At 42.3% G+C, this 17,427-nt stretch overlaps 1 protein-coding gene across 3 annotated transcripts in view; it reads right to left on the reverse strand.

Moving 5' to 3' along the window:
- Positions 1-7,810: 7,810 nt before the first annotated feature.
- The window catches only part of DCBLD1 (discoidin, CUB and LCCL domain containing 1), a 46,174-nt gene continuing 36,557 nt past the window's right edge, over positions 7,811-17,427 (reverse strand). For 2 of the 3 annotated variants that reach the window (XM_039731614.1, XM_039731613.1), the window contains exons 10-15: positions 17,164-17,311; positions 16,969-17,085; positions 15,402-15,492; positions 14,331-14,380; positions 12,683-12,802; positions 7,811-10,192 (exon numbers count right to left, since the gene is read on the reverse strand). In XM_039731614.1, coding sequence (XP_039587548.1) covers positions 9,675-10,192; positions 12,683-12,802; positions 14,331-14,380; positions 15,402-15,492; positions 16,969-17,085; positions 17,164-17,311 — 1,044 coding nt within the window. In that variant the 3' untranslated portion in view covers positions 7,811-9,674. The remainder of the gene's footprint in view (positions 10,193-12,682; positions 12,803-14,330; positions 14,381-15,401; positions 15,493-16,968; positions 17,086-17,163; positions 17,312-17,427) is intronic. The other variant, XM_039731615.1, reaches the window with a different exon arrangement.

The raw sequence follows: 17,427 nt of genomic DNA on the forward strand, positions 1-17,427 counted from the left end.
TAAGTTCCTTTGTTCAGATTGAGTGTCTGTTTTGCTTTTTAAATTGTATTGTAAAAGAAATAATCTCTTACCTGTACTGGAGTGGTCATCTCACCCTAAAGCATGAAGTTCATCTGAATGAGCTGAGAGCTCAAGTGAAAGGCAGTAGTATAATTATGGTAGTGCTTAAGGATTTATTGGGAGTGTGTAAGCAGAGGGCAGAAAACTGTGAGCGTAGGAACTGTCTCAATAGACAAGGCTGAGTCATGTTGGATGAAAAGATGTAGAATGTACAATTGGTGAGGGCTGAAACTGTTAACTGTTTATTTTTTAGCTCTAAATTTTTAGGAGGGTTTAGATATGGGTGACTTCAGCAGATGGAAAGAAGAGGGAAAGGAGAGAAATCTAGCTTGAGTTGTAAAACAAGCAGAGGAATGGAGGCAGTATGAATGAAGATGATAGAAAGAGGAGAAACAAAATTACTTCTTTATGTTACTTGAGGTCAAAGAAGATCGTTCAAAATTTGTGTTCCAGTGTCCTGCTGAAGGACCTCAGAGGCTGCTCCCAGTGACTGTGGTCACTGAAGAATCCTCTGCATTTTTTTTTTCCCAGAGACCCACACATGACAGGAAGAGAAACATCCTGACTTAGGATATGTTAAGAGGTCTGGTTTTGCTGATTTAAACCTCAGCTCAATGGCCTGAAAAAAAATGGGATAACATATTTCAAGCTTGCCTTTGTAAGCTTCAACTTACACCACAATAATTGGAAAATATTATCACCTTGTTCAGTGCGTCTTTTCCCATAGGATGCAGTTCCCAATTCTTTAGAAATTTCATAGTTGTAAGGGAACTGAAGAGCAGAGAAGTGGAAAACATGCTGACTTTGAAAGAGAAATACTCAATTTCTTTGGATTTTCTTTTCTCATATTGCTTTTAATGCTTCAGAGTAACCTTGTCCTAGCTACTCTGTTCACCCTAACCCTAAACACTAACCCACAGATGTACTTTGGAATCTGCTCGTGATGCTTGCTCCTGTGTAAGACTTGATACTTCTGAGTTGAATGTTTGAAAATGGCCAAGTAGTCTTTTTCAAGGATTTTAAATTCTTAGGTGAACTCTTTAAGTCACTTGGGTAAATTTTCTGCACTCTACTAAAGTGTTTGATTCATTCAGCTGTCTAAATTACTTGGTGTCCCTTTGTCAGCCTTCTGCCTCACGTGCTAAGGCTTGTGTTTTCCAGCTGTACCTAGGTTAAGCATTGGAGCTGCCAGTGTTTTGAATGCCTTGCAGGAGTTCTTCCAGTCCCTTATGAGAGGTATTTTAAAAGTCCATGTATTGATCCCAGGAGAACTGGTTACAGCTTTTCTTTGGAACTTTCTACTGGAGATAGTAATCACAATTCCCTTCAGAGCTTTTGGCACTCTGTTTCTTCAAATTTCCTTTTTGAAATGCAAAAGCTCTGCAGCCTTAGCTGGCTCCCCAGCTTCTTGTGCATCAGTTGTGGGGCCATTAGCTCTCTACTGCCTGGTTTTCAATGGCTGGGTCTCAGTAAGGAGGTTAGCAAAATGTAAATACAAGTAGAGTGAAAGTACAGGCATTCACAGACATGTTTTGATTGCCTGTAGTGCTGGAAGTCAGGGGTGCTTGGGAGACAGCTGGTAACTTTTCTGTTAAAACTGCAAGTCTTCAAATATATCTGTAAATCTCTGTAAATCCTGTTGATTAAATCTTAATTTGCCTATGAGCTGTCTAAATATTTGCATAGATATTACTTCTGTCAAATGAAATAAGTCAGATTCCCATGAAAATATTTTTTCTAATGTTACTTTACTTGCTGTTGTCCAAGTGTTTGTGTCTGTCATCAATTTCTTTAGGGGAATGGAAGCATTAAAAGTCATACTGCTGAACTGGAATAGTCACATATTTGGTCCACTGGGCTTACACTGCTGGAAATGTCCTTGACTTGAATGCTTTCCCTTCCAATAAGAAATTGAGTGTCCCTATTCAATCCCTGCTGGAACAACCTGTAGTGAGTTTGCCACTGTTGACTCTTCTGCTAAAGGTCAAGGAAGAAGGTTGCTCTACGTTGCCCATGCTGATCCTCTTGTAGAAGTGAAGCCTTTGAGTTATGTCCATAAATGCACCAGCTCCTCTTGGTTTAATTTATAATTTGCATGGTAGTCTGTGGGTCTGTCAGAAGGGATTCCCCATGTGTGCTGCAATTTAAACCCTGCAGTGGGTGCCCTCAGCTTCTGAGGGTGGAAGGTTTGGGCTTGGAACAGAGAAATTGACTTTTATATATGATGAAGGGGGATTTCTGTATAGCTGTCAAATGTGTGCTGCTTCAGGCTGTCCTGTTTATTTGATCTTCCTTTTTTATCCAGTGTGGCAGTTTAATTTGTGAAAGAGATGGGGTGTTACAAGGCAATTCAGGAAGCCAGCAGAATTAGGGTCCTCCTTTAAGTATTATTTGAAGTGGTATTTTAAATCCAGGTCACAAATTATTTACTTTTATTTAAAAATGAAAGACATGGCAATTCTGTGTATCATGACCCCCACATCTTACTAAGTTAATGGGGTTATCTTGAATGGTCTGGGTAAGTAGGCAAATGTCCTTGGGGCTGTGTCAGTTTTTATGCTGTTTTCCACTTCCAAACTTGTCTATTACTTAATAATTGCAATTTGTAACCAGAGTCTTCTTTTTCCGTGCAAAGTACTTGCATATGTGTGTGGTGCCAAGAGGGGGCAGCAGCTTCCTTCCAATCTTCAGCATTAACGAACCTTTGAGAAACAGAACCTATTGTTTCATGGGTTGGTTTTTTTGTGGTTTGGTTGGTTGGTTGTGGTTTTTTTAATTTAAAAAATAGAAAAAACTTTATTCATTAGAGCTATTTCTAGAAACATGTAATCTTAAAATAATTAACATCCAGTTTAATTGACATCCTGTAGCAAATATTTTGCAGATGGCACATACTACACTTAAAAATTGTCCTCTCTGTATATCAGTGAAGCATATGTCCAAACACTCATAAACACAGACAAGTATAATTACATACAGCTCTGCATTCATGACTTGCTAAAAACCACTTGATTTTCCCCATCAATTACTTTAAAAAAATGAGTGCTCTGCTCTCATACAAACTCAGAGACAAGCAGTGAAATGTCTTATCTCTTGTTTGTGGATGGTTAAGGCTTTCCAAAAGAAGGGACCGAATGCATTGATAAAACATGAAGTGAGATGCCAGGTAGGTTCATAAATACTCCTGCCTGCACTTTGCCAGTGCCCTTCAGCCATGATACAGAATCAGCCCTTGTCACGTTCCTGTGACAGAGACTGCCCATGGTCATGACAGGCAAGGAGAAGCAGGAAAAAAAGGAGACGACAATTGTGTTTTGCTCTAGTCCAGGTTCAGACAGAAGCTTCTTGGTTGGAGAAGAGGAAGGTCAGTTCATGTTGACCCACCATTGTCTTTTCTCTGCTGGTGCTCATTTCCAGAGACCACCAAATGAGAGTCCAGTCTGCAGGCCTTGTTTGTTGCCATTAACCAGGTGATCAGTAGACCTGTCAGCAGAGACATAAATATGTCCTTGGTGCTGGTCTTTGTACAGTGATGCAGTTGTATTATAAAGAGGGGAGAATGGACCATGACTTCATATGGTAAAAAGTTACCTATATACATAAATACTTAAAGGAGTGTGAATGCCATCTGCAAGGTCTTTGTAAGATAGTAGAAAACTTACTGCAGCATTGTTGTCAAAAGCATGGCTCGTTTTGTTTTGTGCCGTGTCAGAAAAGGTTTGTGTGGCCTTTTATGATGAGATGCTGAAAGTGCTTCATGTGTGAACCATCCACAACCTTTCCACATCCACGTGTGACACTAGCATTTCCATATAACAGGCATGCTTTATCCAGGTCACCTTATTCAAATTTTATAAAACTGTCTGTCAGAACAGATGGTGTCACTTAAGGATAAAAAGCTTAGCCATAGATGTGAAGAAAAGCTGCCTCTTCAAGTGAGGTCTGCTAGCTCGTCTTAGTCTTTATCGCCCCTGTCTTTCCCTGCTTGACAGAGGACTTTTCACAGGTTTGTGGTTGGTGTTTTCAGAGGCCTTTGCATTTTTGGATAGGTTTGATTTGTTGCTACAGCTCTGGACAGGTGGCAGCTTATCTGTCTATCTCAGTTCGCCCATCTGCAAAATGGTGTTTGCCTGGGCCAGAGAAATTAAGATGCACAAAACACATTTGTAAAGACTGGTTTCTAGTGTATGCTCAGTGGGTTAAATTGTTCAGACCATGGGCAGGGTGGTGGGTAATATTACTGTCTGGGTCTTTTTTCCCCTTGTTTTATGGCAAACATCACCATCTTCTCTGCTATCTGCCACTCCTCATGGAGGAAGGCTTCTGATGATTTCCCTGTCGCTGCTCAGGCATCACCCATTGCTGTGTGTTTTTATATTGTTTGTTTTAAGTTGGTCTTGGTGTTTCTCTTCAGCCTACAATTTTGGCTCCCTCCCTACCTTTTTGCCTGCCTTCTAGTAGGCAACATACGTGTGTTTTCAAAGTCTATTATTGTCTGTTGTCATCTGATTTGGCTGAGAGACTGTTACAAGCTTTGAATAATTTATTATGTTTGTAAGTTTTCTCATTCTTTTTGGTAGCTCAGATTTAGTAGGAGGAAGTGCTGGATATTCAGGGTACTGTTCCTCTTCGGGTTGGCCAATAATGCAGATTATTAATACATTAATAATATAAGGGAACTTTTCCAGTAAAGTCTATTAAAAATTCTGTATCTAATCAAATTTATGGATTCTTGAGGTCTGTTCAGGGTGATTATTCAGAGCACAAATGCCTTAGTAACACTACAGTGTCATATTTGTTGACTTTCATTTTTTTACCATGGCAAAAAAAAAAAAAAAAATTGTGCTTTAACTTGATTAAGTTATCTCCTTCCTGGATTTCTCTTTTTTATACTTGTGACTATACAAAAATAAACAGGATGATAATCTCTTGGATGTCACATGGCAGAGCAGTAGCTGTGCTGTCAGTGTCTAAGTAATGAATTAACTCAGCCCAGGACAAGAGGTTACTAAATAACCTTTGCCTACTGTAGATGGCAAAGGTTTCTCAGGACTTACAGCCACTTAATGTGAGGCAAAGCCTAAAGAAATTGGTTTGAATGAAAGTCTCCAAATTCTCATGTCCAGACTATACAACGAGATAGCACAGAAAGTTAGATATAAGGCATCCTCCTTATCATGGGTAGCAGGAATTTTCTCCAACTAAGGATGTCTTCCCTCTTGTCTTTATCTAGTTTAGAAATACTTTATCTGACTCCTTGTCGTGTGTCCTTAATGGATTGTAGGACTGTACCGGGGGGAGGAAGGGGGCTTCAAAAAAAGGAAGCCCTCAGGAGAGGTTTCTATTTTGAGTTTGAAACTGATTGTGCAGAAATGGCACCTTCCTTTTAAATAAGTATGTTCTGTGAAACTCACTCTATCTTCAATAATTCACAGGCATTGCACTGGTAGTCTGGTTAACCCCACACAGCTGTGGCAGGGTAATTTTCAGTGTAGGGATCAACAACTCTGATGAGTTTCAACTGAAATGGTAAATTCTGCTTTCACACTGTACTAATCACAGTGTAGGCTAGAGGTCAGTACAAACTTACATCATAGCTGACATTGGAAAGAAAAGGTCAGTAGACAATTTTAATATGGAAAATAATAAGGAAAAAGGAATGCAACAACATAACCTTGTCATTCCTTTGGTCTGGCCTGATTACAGGCTGGGGAGCCTTTAAGAGGCCCACTTGCTGAGCAAAGCTTACCTGATTTTGGAAAGAGGGTGAACAGAAGAATACAGATGGATTTCTACAAGGTTACTTTTTAGTGGGAATCTGATCCTGCAGGACTGCTTTGAGAAAACAGACTCCCTTCTCTGAACTCTCTTCATTTTTTCACTTTTTGCTTTAATGATAGTGATCGGCCAAACAGGTAAGTACAGTTAGGTATCTTCTCCTGTACTGGGACCTATAGCCTGATATTTCCATCCTCTGTAGGGAATATTCTGTGCTTCAGACAGGGTTCCACTAAAATCTGCCCATGGAGTGAAGGACTGCCAGTTCTCTGGAAGTCAGTGGGAAATATCTGAAGGAAGTCTGTATTAAAAACTTAATCTTCCCAGTTTTAGCCACGCTATGGGATTCACAAGGTGCTTCTAATGATTAGAATCCAACCTCCTGTGTTTTATTTGGAAATTTTTTTTGTGTTTTAAATATAAGGCACCAGCTGGAAATGCCTGCTAACATTTTTTTTGTATGAGTTGTAGGTAGCTGACACCATTTTTTACACTTTCTTACCACAAGAGCCACCTCCTTTGGTTCTCTTGGTTAGACGTGCAGTTACAGGGCTGCCCCTGTTCCCTGCAAAGTCAGTGACCTGCTGTCAATACCAATGGCACAGGCAGGTCCTAAGTGCCAGGAGCAGTTAATATTTAACCTTCTTGTGGACTCTGGCTTGGCTTTTCTGTTCCAACCCACTGGGAGTGCCTGCTCTGGGAAGAAGTTTGGAATCAAAACACCACTGAAAGTCTCCCCTCACCAGAGGATCACACTCTTCTCTCACACAATCTCTAGAGATACTGGAGAGACGTCGAGAGCTGACAGGCCTTCTGAGTGTGGAAATATTCCAAAATGCTGCATACTCACTGTGGAATAAAGGTCTTTAAACCTGTGATTTTTATAAGGCTGCCTGTGCTATACCTGCATCTGGCTTTGGCAGTGAGGACAGGCTGATGTAGACAAGCTGGAATTTGATGTATCAGCACGTAAAAAGCCATTCAGAGGATGCACATGAGGATGGGCACTAGCACTGGTAAGATTCAGGCAAGCATCTTTCATGCCTATACCAGGATTTTGTATCTCTGCCACCATTAGGATAGAGATGTAGGGTAGGAAGTTCCCTTGCCTATCTGCTGCTAGGGTTGCTAAAAATTTCCAGGGCCAAGGTGAAAAGGCCCGAAGATTTTAGTGTTAACCACGCTCAGCACTTAGATGTGAACCATGAAGAACCATGGCAGTGACCAGATGTGCTGCCTCTGTCCCTGTCAGCACCAAGCCGCTGTGAAGGGAGGCTGAAGATGTTTGGGGATGCATTATAACCCAGCTTTGCAGGTTTGTTGGGTTAGTTTTTATGGGGGTGGGGATGAAGGCAAGGTGTAAATTGAGACCAAACTTTCCATTAGGCTAAATCAGCTGTGTTAAGATGGGTTTGAATGACAGCAGAAATGGGCAGATCCTGCCAAGAACCCTTTGACACTTGTACCATGCTGCAGATGTGCCAAGCATGTGCCAGAAATATGCAAAAAGTTCATTATAATACAAGTAGTGTCATCTGCTGCCTGGTGCCCTTGCATTGCTGTGTTCCTTAGCTGCCTCATTAGGTGGGGAGTAGGCCTGATTACTGACTTGTTTGTCAAGTGACAAGTCAGGCTAATTAGTTGTGTGGGCAGAGGATTGGTTTCAAGCTCATCAGGAGGGCATCCTCATCCTTTCCTCAATCATACGCATCCTGCAGTGGGGTTTGGCGCATCCTGCAGTGGGTTCTTCTTTTCTAGAGCTTATGGACAGAAAATTTGGGCTAAATGGGGCACGGAGAGAATATTTTTTTAGCCTGTCACACTGGAGCCGTGAATTGCAGCAGCGCAACTGGCACTTTTGCAGGGCGTAAGGAACACTTCCTTGTCACCCTGCAGGGTATGTGGCAGGAGTGGGCGTGCAGTGATAATCGAGTCACCGAGTGAAGTGGCAGGCCTGTGTGGCTGATTTACAAATACCAGTGTTCTTTATTTACACAGACATGTAAACAACAGAAGGTAAACAACACCGCCCAGCTCGGTCTAACAAACAGGCTGCTGCTGTTTCACTTCAGGACCTGAGGTGTTTTAGACATTTCACAGAAACTGTATTGACAGCAAACACAGGAAGGCTACGAGGTTACCTTGACTCTTTCTTCTCTGCACGGGAGTTGCATGCACGGTGCGGCAGCGCGGGGGAATGGCAAAACAAGGGTGTGCAAAGAACCCACTCAGAGCTCGCCTTAAGTTCGGGTCTGGCCAGAGTCAGCAGTATTTGTGAGCAGTACCACTGCAGCCAGTCTGTCCTCTGACAGCACTTTCCACCCAGAGATCTGAAAGCACTCTGTGAACAGATGATCAATCTTCGTTGCATCCTTTGCAAATCATCCCGTTTACATACAAGGAAATAAAGGCAGGGCCTTCAAAGAGCGGCTTTCCCAGAGCTCAGGTTTCACTGGTCTCGTTTCCCAACCTTGTGCTTTAAGTATAGCACCATTCTTTCTTCACAGAAGTATATTGCTTCTTGACATTTTAGGACAAGCTTTTGAATTCAAAGAAATGCCCCAAGCACTGGAGGTAGAAGGGCAGTGGACGGTCCCAGTCATGACCAGAAGCTGCTCTGCTCCAAAGCTGCCCCTGCTGAAAGAGGAGCCAGCTACTGTGCGATACATTGCACCCAATCCCAAGCTTTTTCAAGTTTGTCTGAAAACGGAACTAAGGGAAACATTAGCTGCAAAAGAAAAACTGTTCAAAACCAACAGTGCTGATGTGCTGTCTTGCAAATTTAACTGCAACAGTAACCCATACACACACTGTGTTTCGGTTAGTTGATATACTTCTAACAGAAATGTTACACTAAATTTGTAAGACAGAAAAATAGCTAGTGGAGAAATGAAGAGTTCAGGAAGTTTGCTGCTTTGTGCCAAGGAACAAATTTCCTTAAAGTTTTAGCAGCAAAAGAATGAGCTAGATCTTGAACAGCATTGAACTCTCAGCTGTAAATTCACATTTTGGTTACACACACACTTCCTAAATTAAAAAAAAAAAAATTCTCCAGATTAACTAGTATTTGAGACATTGTTTTGTTCTGGTTTTTTTGGCTTAATTTCTCTTTTTTTTTTCCTTTTGTGGTGTGATAACCATGGCTTGAACCCAAAACCAGTTTCAGCCTTTCTACCTGTTTTCTAACATGAACTGCAAGTTTGATGGGCTCAGCTTGTATGCTAGATCAAATTCAAGCATGTGAGAATTGCTGCTAAAAAAGCAGCTGGGAAGTTGTGTTTGAGCACAGTATTTAAATACTCAGCTGCCTTCTCTCATACACATTATGCAGCAAGAAGTTTAACTTCTATCCTCCCAGACAGAACTACAGCCCTATCTTCAGTTATCATAGGAAAGGAGATGAATCAACACAACCATAAGATACACCATTTACAGCTGCCAGTACAGCAGCAGGTAAGATAAAGACAGAAGAAGAGGACTGTTTTTCTTAAATAGTCATTCCTGCAATCCTTTCAAACCCCCAGGTGAAAAGGAAACCTAGGAAATTCTCCTTAAATAAGAGCTATGTACAAATTGCACACATTGCAAATGGAGCACTGAGATCAGTTACAGAAAATAAGATGTACAGTCTTCACTGATAACATCTCTCTTGCTATAAACAGTGATAAACAGCATATGCTTTCTTCAGATGTCAGAACCCAGCAAGACAGCAATATTATGTACACAGGGCTTGTTTGCCTTCTGCCTCCCACAGCAGAGTCCCTCCAAACTCTGTTTTCACTTCAGAAAGCTGTGCGGTGATGTTCCGGCGCACCGTGCCGCTCCTGCTCGGCAAGTCACAAGAGAGCTGTCATTGCTGTCTGGCTTATGGGCTTTAGGCAGTCTCTGGGCGTGGAGTAACCCTCGCCCCCGAGAGCAGTTTGCTGGGGCTTCTGGTAGTCTGTGCTGTAGCTCACGGAGGTCAGAACACCATTAACTTTGGGTTTGTCGTAGTTTATGACACTCTGGGGTGTCTGATAGTCTCCGTTCCTGGTGTCGGTTTTGCACGAGCTGGAGAAGCTGCCAGCGGTGAGGGAATGTATCTGAGATGAGGCGACAGGAACGTTGTAGCCGTTCTCAGGGGGGAAATTATTTTCTCTTGCTATGTGCCGCTCTATGATGGGGGTGGCGTACTCGGGCTCTTGGCTGGTCAGGGGCAGAGCATATTCGTGCCTGTTAGCTCTGTGAGGACAGTGATAGTGATTTTCAAACTCAGAACTCCCCCTTCTTCCCTCCTCTTTGGTGTCCATGGGGCGAAAAGTAGATCCTTTACGTGTTACTGTCCCAGTTCCGATCATGAGAGGCTGCTGATAATCTAAAAGGAAGCATGAAATGCTCAATAAGGCATAGGTTGGTTATCTTATGTATATAATACTTATGCATAGATAGGTATTTTATGTTGAAAAACTACTCTGTTATTGTATCGAAAGTGTGGTTATTTGGGATGTGAGGAAACCTTTTCTCAACACCAATCCTGTAACCTCCTTCAGCGAGCAAGAATTGCAGAACATGGCAGAAGCTCTTCCACAGAGAAGCTCCAATCTGCCACCTCTTTTTCTACTCTCTCCCTCCCTTTCCCTACCTACCCTCCCAAATAAATTAACATGTCTGAAACACACTTGAAAGCCCTAAAAAAAGAGTCAGGTCAACAAAATATTAGCACCAAACTGGACAAAGGACATGGCATGAAGATCCACAAGCAAGAAGTTCTCCAAAATGAGTGTTCCACTTTTGGAATAATTAAAATGCCCAGAGGATTCTTAACGAGCCGGCTTTATTTAAAAGGCATCTCACAGCAGCTGACTGACAAGAAGGATGAAGTTAGGCAAAACGGCAGCCAAGAGAGTCAATGGAAGTGTGAAATGTGCTAAGCCAGCTCAGCACGGCTGCAGGCGTGCCAGGGGGGATGAGCTTGGCAGGAGAAGCAGGAATGGTGCTGCTGGAGGGACTGGGCAGTCACCCAGTCAAGGGGGATGGCAGGGACAGAGCTGGCCTAAGGCAAGCAGCCTGAGCAGGAGCAAGGAGCGAGATGGAGGAAACACAGCCTCAAGAAGAGCGTGTTTGCACCGCTAGCTAAGGTTGGTGGCAGGCTGCCGTGTGAGGAGGTCTGAACAAGAAGGTTTTCTGAAAAAAACAGGCAATACTATTATGAGGAAAGTGAACGTTCTAACTTTCTCGCTTTGGCGCTGGTGACAATCTCTTGCAGATACCAAGGGTGGCCTGAACAGCTCTAGTAAATGACACTGCTAAAGTATCGTGTTTTCAGGCAGGCGTGAAGAAGTTAGCTCGGTTTCTGTTCTGGCATCGCGGTTCATCTGACATGAGCGTCGAATTCGATCCCATATGTCCTGTGAATCTTTTTGGCAGTTTCTGGCTGTGTCCCAAACTTCAGCATGTAGGGTGAAGGTGTTATGATATTTCTCTAAGTAAGTAGTGCAGCTCTCCCCAGGATCGCTGCTGCCATCCCCAGAAATCTCTCTTGCTCAGGATGGAGCATCTTGGCTTCCTCCTGGCTGCCTTTGGGAACCAGCAGGCAGCTGGGGGTCTGAAGTGAGGGAATTCCATGTAGCATGATAACCTATATGCAAACTGTGTGCTCCCTGCAATTCAATTATTAAATGGCACATTTCTAGGTTGCATTCACATTCTTATTTCATGGTTTTTTAATTTTAAGGAGACTGCAGGTGAAATGCTAAGGCTGGGAATATGCCTGAGCCAGGCTGAGAGTTCAGACTTCCCACAAACACAGCAGGAGGGGATGGTGGAGAGAGCAAAGACCCCCCAAGATATGGCCAGGGAACCAAAAAACCATATTTTGTGAACAACCTTTATTCATTCTTTTTCCTTAAAGCTGCTTTATAGGTCTCTGCATATTTATATTGAAAGTTTCTATAAAGGATTGAAACTGTCTTTGAAAGATATTGAGAGAAGCACCATATGGAATTGCAGTAACCATCCATTTGTTTTTAAAATGTATTTCTCTGCCAAACACAATGAAGAAATTCTAAGGAATTTCTAAGGTCTGGAGGCTAAAAACAGGAAACTAATCTTTCTTCAAGATTGCTGATCCCATGAAATGGCTGGTCTCACTAGCCTTACCAGACAGACTAGACTAGGCAGGGATAAGATGTGCTAAGAGGATGAATTAAAAAATCATCCCTTTGGGATGCAAATAGTACTGATGCTCTTTCATTGGGATTTGCTCTATTTAAACCTGGAGCCAAGGTAGCACAGGAGGAAGTTCTGTGGTCAGCTTACTTCTTCCCTCTCACCTACCTGCCTCCTCTTCAGGAGGCCTCATCTCCCAGATAGTTCAGGAAAGCTGCACAGGGATCTGAGCACAACTTCCAGCTAGGCATGAAATCCCACTGTAAACCGACTAAGTAATTTTTCTATTTGATCAGCAGCAAGGGGCATCATATTTTGTTTTATTTCCAGAGGCACTTGTGTTTAAATAAAACCACAAAAATTAGTCAGCAAAGGGAAGCAATCCTATCCTAGGCACATTCTTGCACTTCATCCATGCCTGAGTGCCTTCCGTCATTACCTTCAGCTGCAACTATTTCAGAGTCAGGAAATTTTTCCAAAAACTCCACAAAAACAAAATTCCAAAACAGTGGGTCTTTCCCTCCCTAATATATTTAGCTGCTTCACTATACATTTGGGATGAACATAAATAAATCTATTCCTGGGCCTCAGTTTGCATAAGAGCTGAATCTTGTCACATTGCTGGGCCATCCCTCTCCCTGTTACTGGCTCTGCACACAGAGCAAAAGGGATGCATCTGAAGGGGAGCAGCTGTTACCTGCCATGTCACTGGTGACCAGATCCAGCTTTTGTGGTGTCTCCTTCTCGTTATTATAGCTGATGGTAAATTCAGTTGACTGATGTCTGGTAAAGGGCTGCTTGATTTGTTTCCAACAACCTGTGAAAAAGAAATTAAAATAGAAGACTTATCAGTAAGTTAAGTGCTTAGAATCAGAAGACTTAACAGTAAGTTTAATTTTCGGTATACTCATTGCTGTCAATATATTGAAATAGTTGAAAAACATGACTAAAATGGGCTGTTTGTTTAAAAAAAGCCCCCTAAATATGGAGGGTGAAGGAAGAAGTGAATCATCAACTGGGATTCCAAGTTTATATAAGATTTTTTGGCAAGAAGGGCTCAAACTCTGTAGGTGCCTACAGTGATGCCTTAACAAAGTATATTGATAAAATACCAACTTTAAGTCAGTTATGTTTTGGCATTGAGCATATGGTAAAAATAATACTTGAAATTTCTCCTTTTTCAGTAGATTAGTGTGGCTTCTGATTCATTGGTATCTGAGCACCTGCACTCATCAATTAACTTGTTCTCACAGCATCCTTGTAAGACAGAAAAGAAAGAATCCCCAGTGTCAGGGACTTGCTGGAGCCTGCACCAGGAGGTCTGTGGAGAGGTGAGTTTGACTCACAGTTTTGTAAGCCCCAAGCCTGGTTCTCGAGGGCTTAGGAACTTGATTTATGAAGCAGACATACAACAAATGAACTGACTGGGTAAGAGGCTATCTCCAATTTCTTGGGATTTGTCCTCATTAGCAAGTGAGAAAGGATTATGATGTGACCTTGAAAAATCATATCAGCAAATATGATGTTAAGTACAAATTAATTTTCTAATGAGGGCGAGCTGCAGTGGGTAACAGCATTCCTTTCACTGACGTCAGCACCTACTGAGGGATGAAATTTTGCAGCTGAGCTATTGCAAGAGACTTGTCAAGAGACATATGAAGTTCTCAGTGGTTTGGGTTTTTTTATGGAAAGCTGAGTTTCAGAAGAATATTCCTCTACAGAAGTGGCTGGCCAGGAAAAACACCCCAACTGCCAAGCTGATGGGAACCCCACTCTAGAAAATGTTATTGAGCAAGACAAAGAAAATACTTCATCTGGATTTTGCAGTCATCTCCTAAAGCAGTGTGCTCAAGCCAATCCCTCATGCAATACAGTTCACTGTTGTTAGGCTTTATAAATACAGTTTCAGCTAGGGAGGGCAGTGAGAAGAAAATATTAAAGCCATAAAAAATTATTATCCCTTGCTCTCTTAGAGAAAGGCAATCCCCTCTGCTGTGGGGAAAAGAAAAGAAAAGCAGCAATTTTCTGCAAAATAGGTATTTTGGAAGTGGGAAGGAAAAGGAGGGCACCTGGGAGCACTCTTACATGCTAATTTATGCACTCTGTATAATAGATCTTTTGTTAATTGCCTTTCTGTCATAGAAACCAAATTATATTGTTTCTCAGGGCACTGTTCTAGGATGACACAAGTGGGACTATCATTTGCTGTTTCCCTTGTATGAAGAGGTGAATTTGAATGAGGAAATGTGGATGCTATTTCACAAGCATTAAATGCTCAGTTGCATAAACCCCTTCCTACTGGCCCAGTGGACAGGACAGAACAAAGTGCAGGATCCTCCACTAACCTGATTTCTGAGTACTGGATAATCCATAGGAAAGTCCTTTGGCTTCTCGCCTGCGAGGAGAGGAAAGGGTTTATAAACATCAGTACTTACAGCATTTCAGCTTCATGCCTTAGCTCCAGCAGAGCCTTTTTATTTAGTTGCTGAGGACAAGGCTTCACTTCGAGTTCCTGGAGGTTGTTGTTTACTGGAACATCAGGCATGCAAACCAGCACTATGACATTTTCTTTTTCTCCATCTATGCACAAGTTTTGAGTGCTGGTGTTCAAATTTCCAGGGCTGGCACTCATCAGTTTGATGTGTCTATGTCTAGATGTGTCACTCTGGGCTATGTTTGGGTCTGCTCTTTGGAATTCTTTGGCTATTTTATAGATTTACTGGGAATCCAGAGCAGAGCTGAGTATCACTGATGACGAAGCAGCATCACCAGAGTATTGCTTACACTTCCAAATCCCCATCTGCTGACAGAAGCATTTCCTGGTTCGACATGCAAGCACAGCTCATAGGAATGGGCATTTAGCAGGAAGCACAGTTAGCAGTGATTCTTCAGTCCTCAGTCTTGTGAGATGAAATGGCTTAGTCTTAGCTGCTTACACCAGGGTGTGTGTGTGACTCCACAGAGGCGAGCTCTGCTTCCAGCCTGCTAGGTTAAGTGCTCTAACTTAAAGGGCTGGGAAGCAGAAACACAACAGGAGGGAAATAAAGAAAATTATCCAGATAGATAGCTCAAATCTGCCTTCTCTTCACTGAATTTTTATTTGGCTTTGGTGTGGAAATTATGCTGTCTTTGACTGCTTTACACCTCAATGCTTGTGGGTATATGTAGGGTGAAGAGAACAGTTGGTTATGCATAGTTCTGACCTGCTTTACCTTCATCTTTCTCTGACTAGGGGAGGCATACAGTAAGAAATACAATTTACAGAGACAGCTGAGTTCTACTTAAAAGAAAGACTAATAGGCAAATAGTATCCATTCCTAGCTCCCTGGTAAGGAGGCTCTGGAAACAGGCCACAGAGTTGGACATGCTAGCTAGGTACCCACAAGTGCTTCCTTTGACAAAAACCAGCATCTTACTTGCGTAGGGCTGCGCAGATACAAATTCCAGAGAACAAGAACAGAAACAGCACGATGAAGATGGGGACAATTATAGCTGTAAGCTTTAAACCTGCGTGAGAAAAAAGAAGATATAAAAGTTTAAAAGGTAATTTACTCTAAAGCTGGTAATTTTTACTACAGCAAAAGGTGGATAATGTTGTAGGAATGCTTCTTGAAGAAAGCATGAAAATGTACAACTGTAAAACTAAAAGACAATTCTCAGCCATGGTAGGATGCCACGTAGCTGTGTGGAACAATGTTGAAACAAAATAGTTGAATATACTTTCTCAAGGGTTGCACTTGACTTGGCATCTATATGCATCCTTACAAAGAGCAGTTCTTTCTTATTACACACTAGATGACTTTTAAAAAGCCACTCATACACAGTCTGTTTGCAGTTGCTTATAAATCTGCCAAAGGAGACTGCAATTTTACATGCCAAGTATCTGGCTCGTGCTGAACTGGCTGAAACATTTCAGTCAAAATGGTTCAAAGATTTCCATGAGGGAACCTAGGGAAAAACCTGTTTAGCCACTGTTAAATCCTAACACAACATGCTTTAGAGCAGGGATTTGAAAATTAGCAGTGGGGTGGCTCTTGTGTCAGGAGCATGCTGCTCCCTGTTTCTACAGACACTTCCCAGCTGTAAGAATAAGGCAGTAGAAGTGTCCACAGGGTATTTACAATTTAGCAGATGAAATCTCAGTAGATTTCATTTTCAGTGAACGTGGATATGGTTTACTCATACTGCTGCACAGATGAACTGAGCTTGCTTGCTCTTGGCAAGCAGTTTCAGAGTTTTTTTTCTTTCACTGATTGCTTCTCACAACTAGTTTTTTCACAGAGGTATTTCTACAACTCTCAGCTACCTAATGGGTACTAGTATTTGGTACAGTGGGTCTGGCAATTCCTGCCTGGCTAGGAGCCCACCAAACAGTCAGTATAAGCACCACGTTTTGTTTGTTTGCTTTTTAAAGTCTAAGAAGTTAGCTCCACAACATTAAAGGATGAAGACTGCAAATTCAGGGAGAATCACACAAATTGAGGTTGTCTGAGCCCCCATAAACACAGGCATTATGGAAGAGTGTTTAATTACACAATCAGGCACTACTGTATGCTGCTTTCAGCTGGGAACTTGCTCTGGAAGGAGTCATGGTTGTGTGGAGAGAAGATAACACTTTAGTGAGACAACTACTTCACATGCTAAAAAATTCTAAAATACAGGATGAGTGAGGAAGAACTCTCCCAAAAATTGCTATTGAGCGCTCACTGTATTCCCTTGAGCCACCCACCAAGCATGGCAAATCAACCAATATGACAGGGAAACCAAAGCCCAATGTTTAACACATCACGGAAAATTAAGGCTTTCAATCTCTTTCTGTGCCTTAAGACAAAAAGAACCTATTGCTCCTCCCTCTTCGCTCTGTCATTATTAAAGTCTGAAGGGAAAATAAAAGTTTTGATTTGTGAGAAAGTTTAAAGTTCACTCAGACTGGGCTGAAGACATGATGCATCCTAGAGAAAATGCAGTGCTAGGTAGTGTTACCCAAGCTAGTTTCTTCGGAGGGGATGGGTTCTGTAACAGTCCTGTCTTCTTTTCCAAGGGAGGTTTCGGTGCTCTGACTCGGTTTCTGCCACATGGAATGTGTGAACGAACTGTTGGCTGCGAGAGAGAAGGGGGCATCAGTGGCACTGGGCAGCACAGGGGGCTTTAGAGGCACCATGCACTGCTTGCCCATACCTGGCATTATTCGACAGCCCATCAGCTCCAGCTTCAGTGCTATTCTTTGGTTCCAGGTCTGAGGGACAATCCGCACGTAACGGGCCACAATCGGAGGGATGAAGTTATTGCGCACTATGTCACCGGAGTTGGAGTTGCCTTGGAACACCTGCAACGAAAGGTGCACACATTGTCTGCCCTGCTTTAAAACTCTCTTTCTTTAACATGCACCTGACATCCAACTTCAAAGATTTTCATCCGAAGACTAACACACTGATAACCTGG

Source organism: Passer montanus, unplaced genomic scaffold (assembly GCF_014805655.1).
Source record: "Passer montanus isolate IOZ18808 unplaced genomic scaffold, ASM1480565v1 scaffold79, whole genome shotgun sequence".
Lineage (NCBI taxonomy): Eukaryota > Metazoa > Chordata > Aves > Passeriformes > Passeridae > Passer > Passer montanus.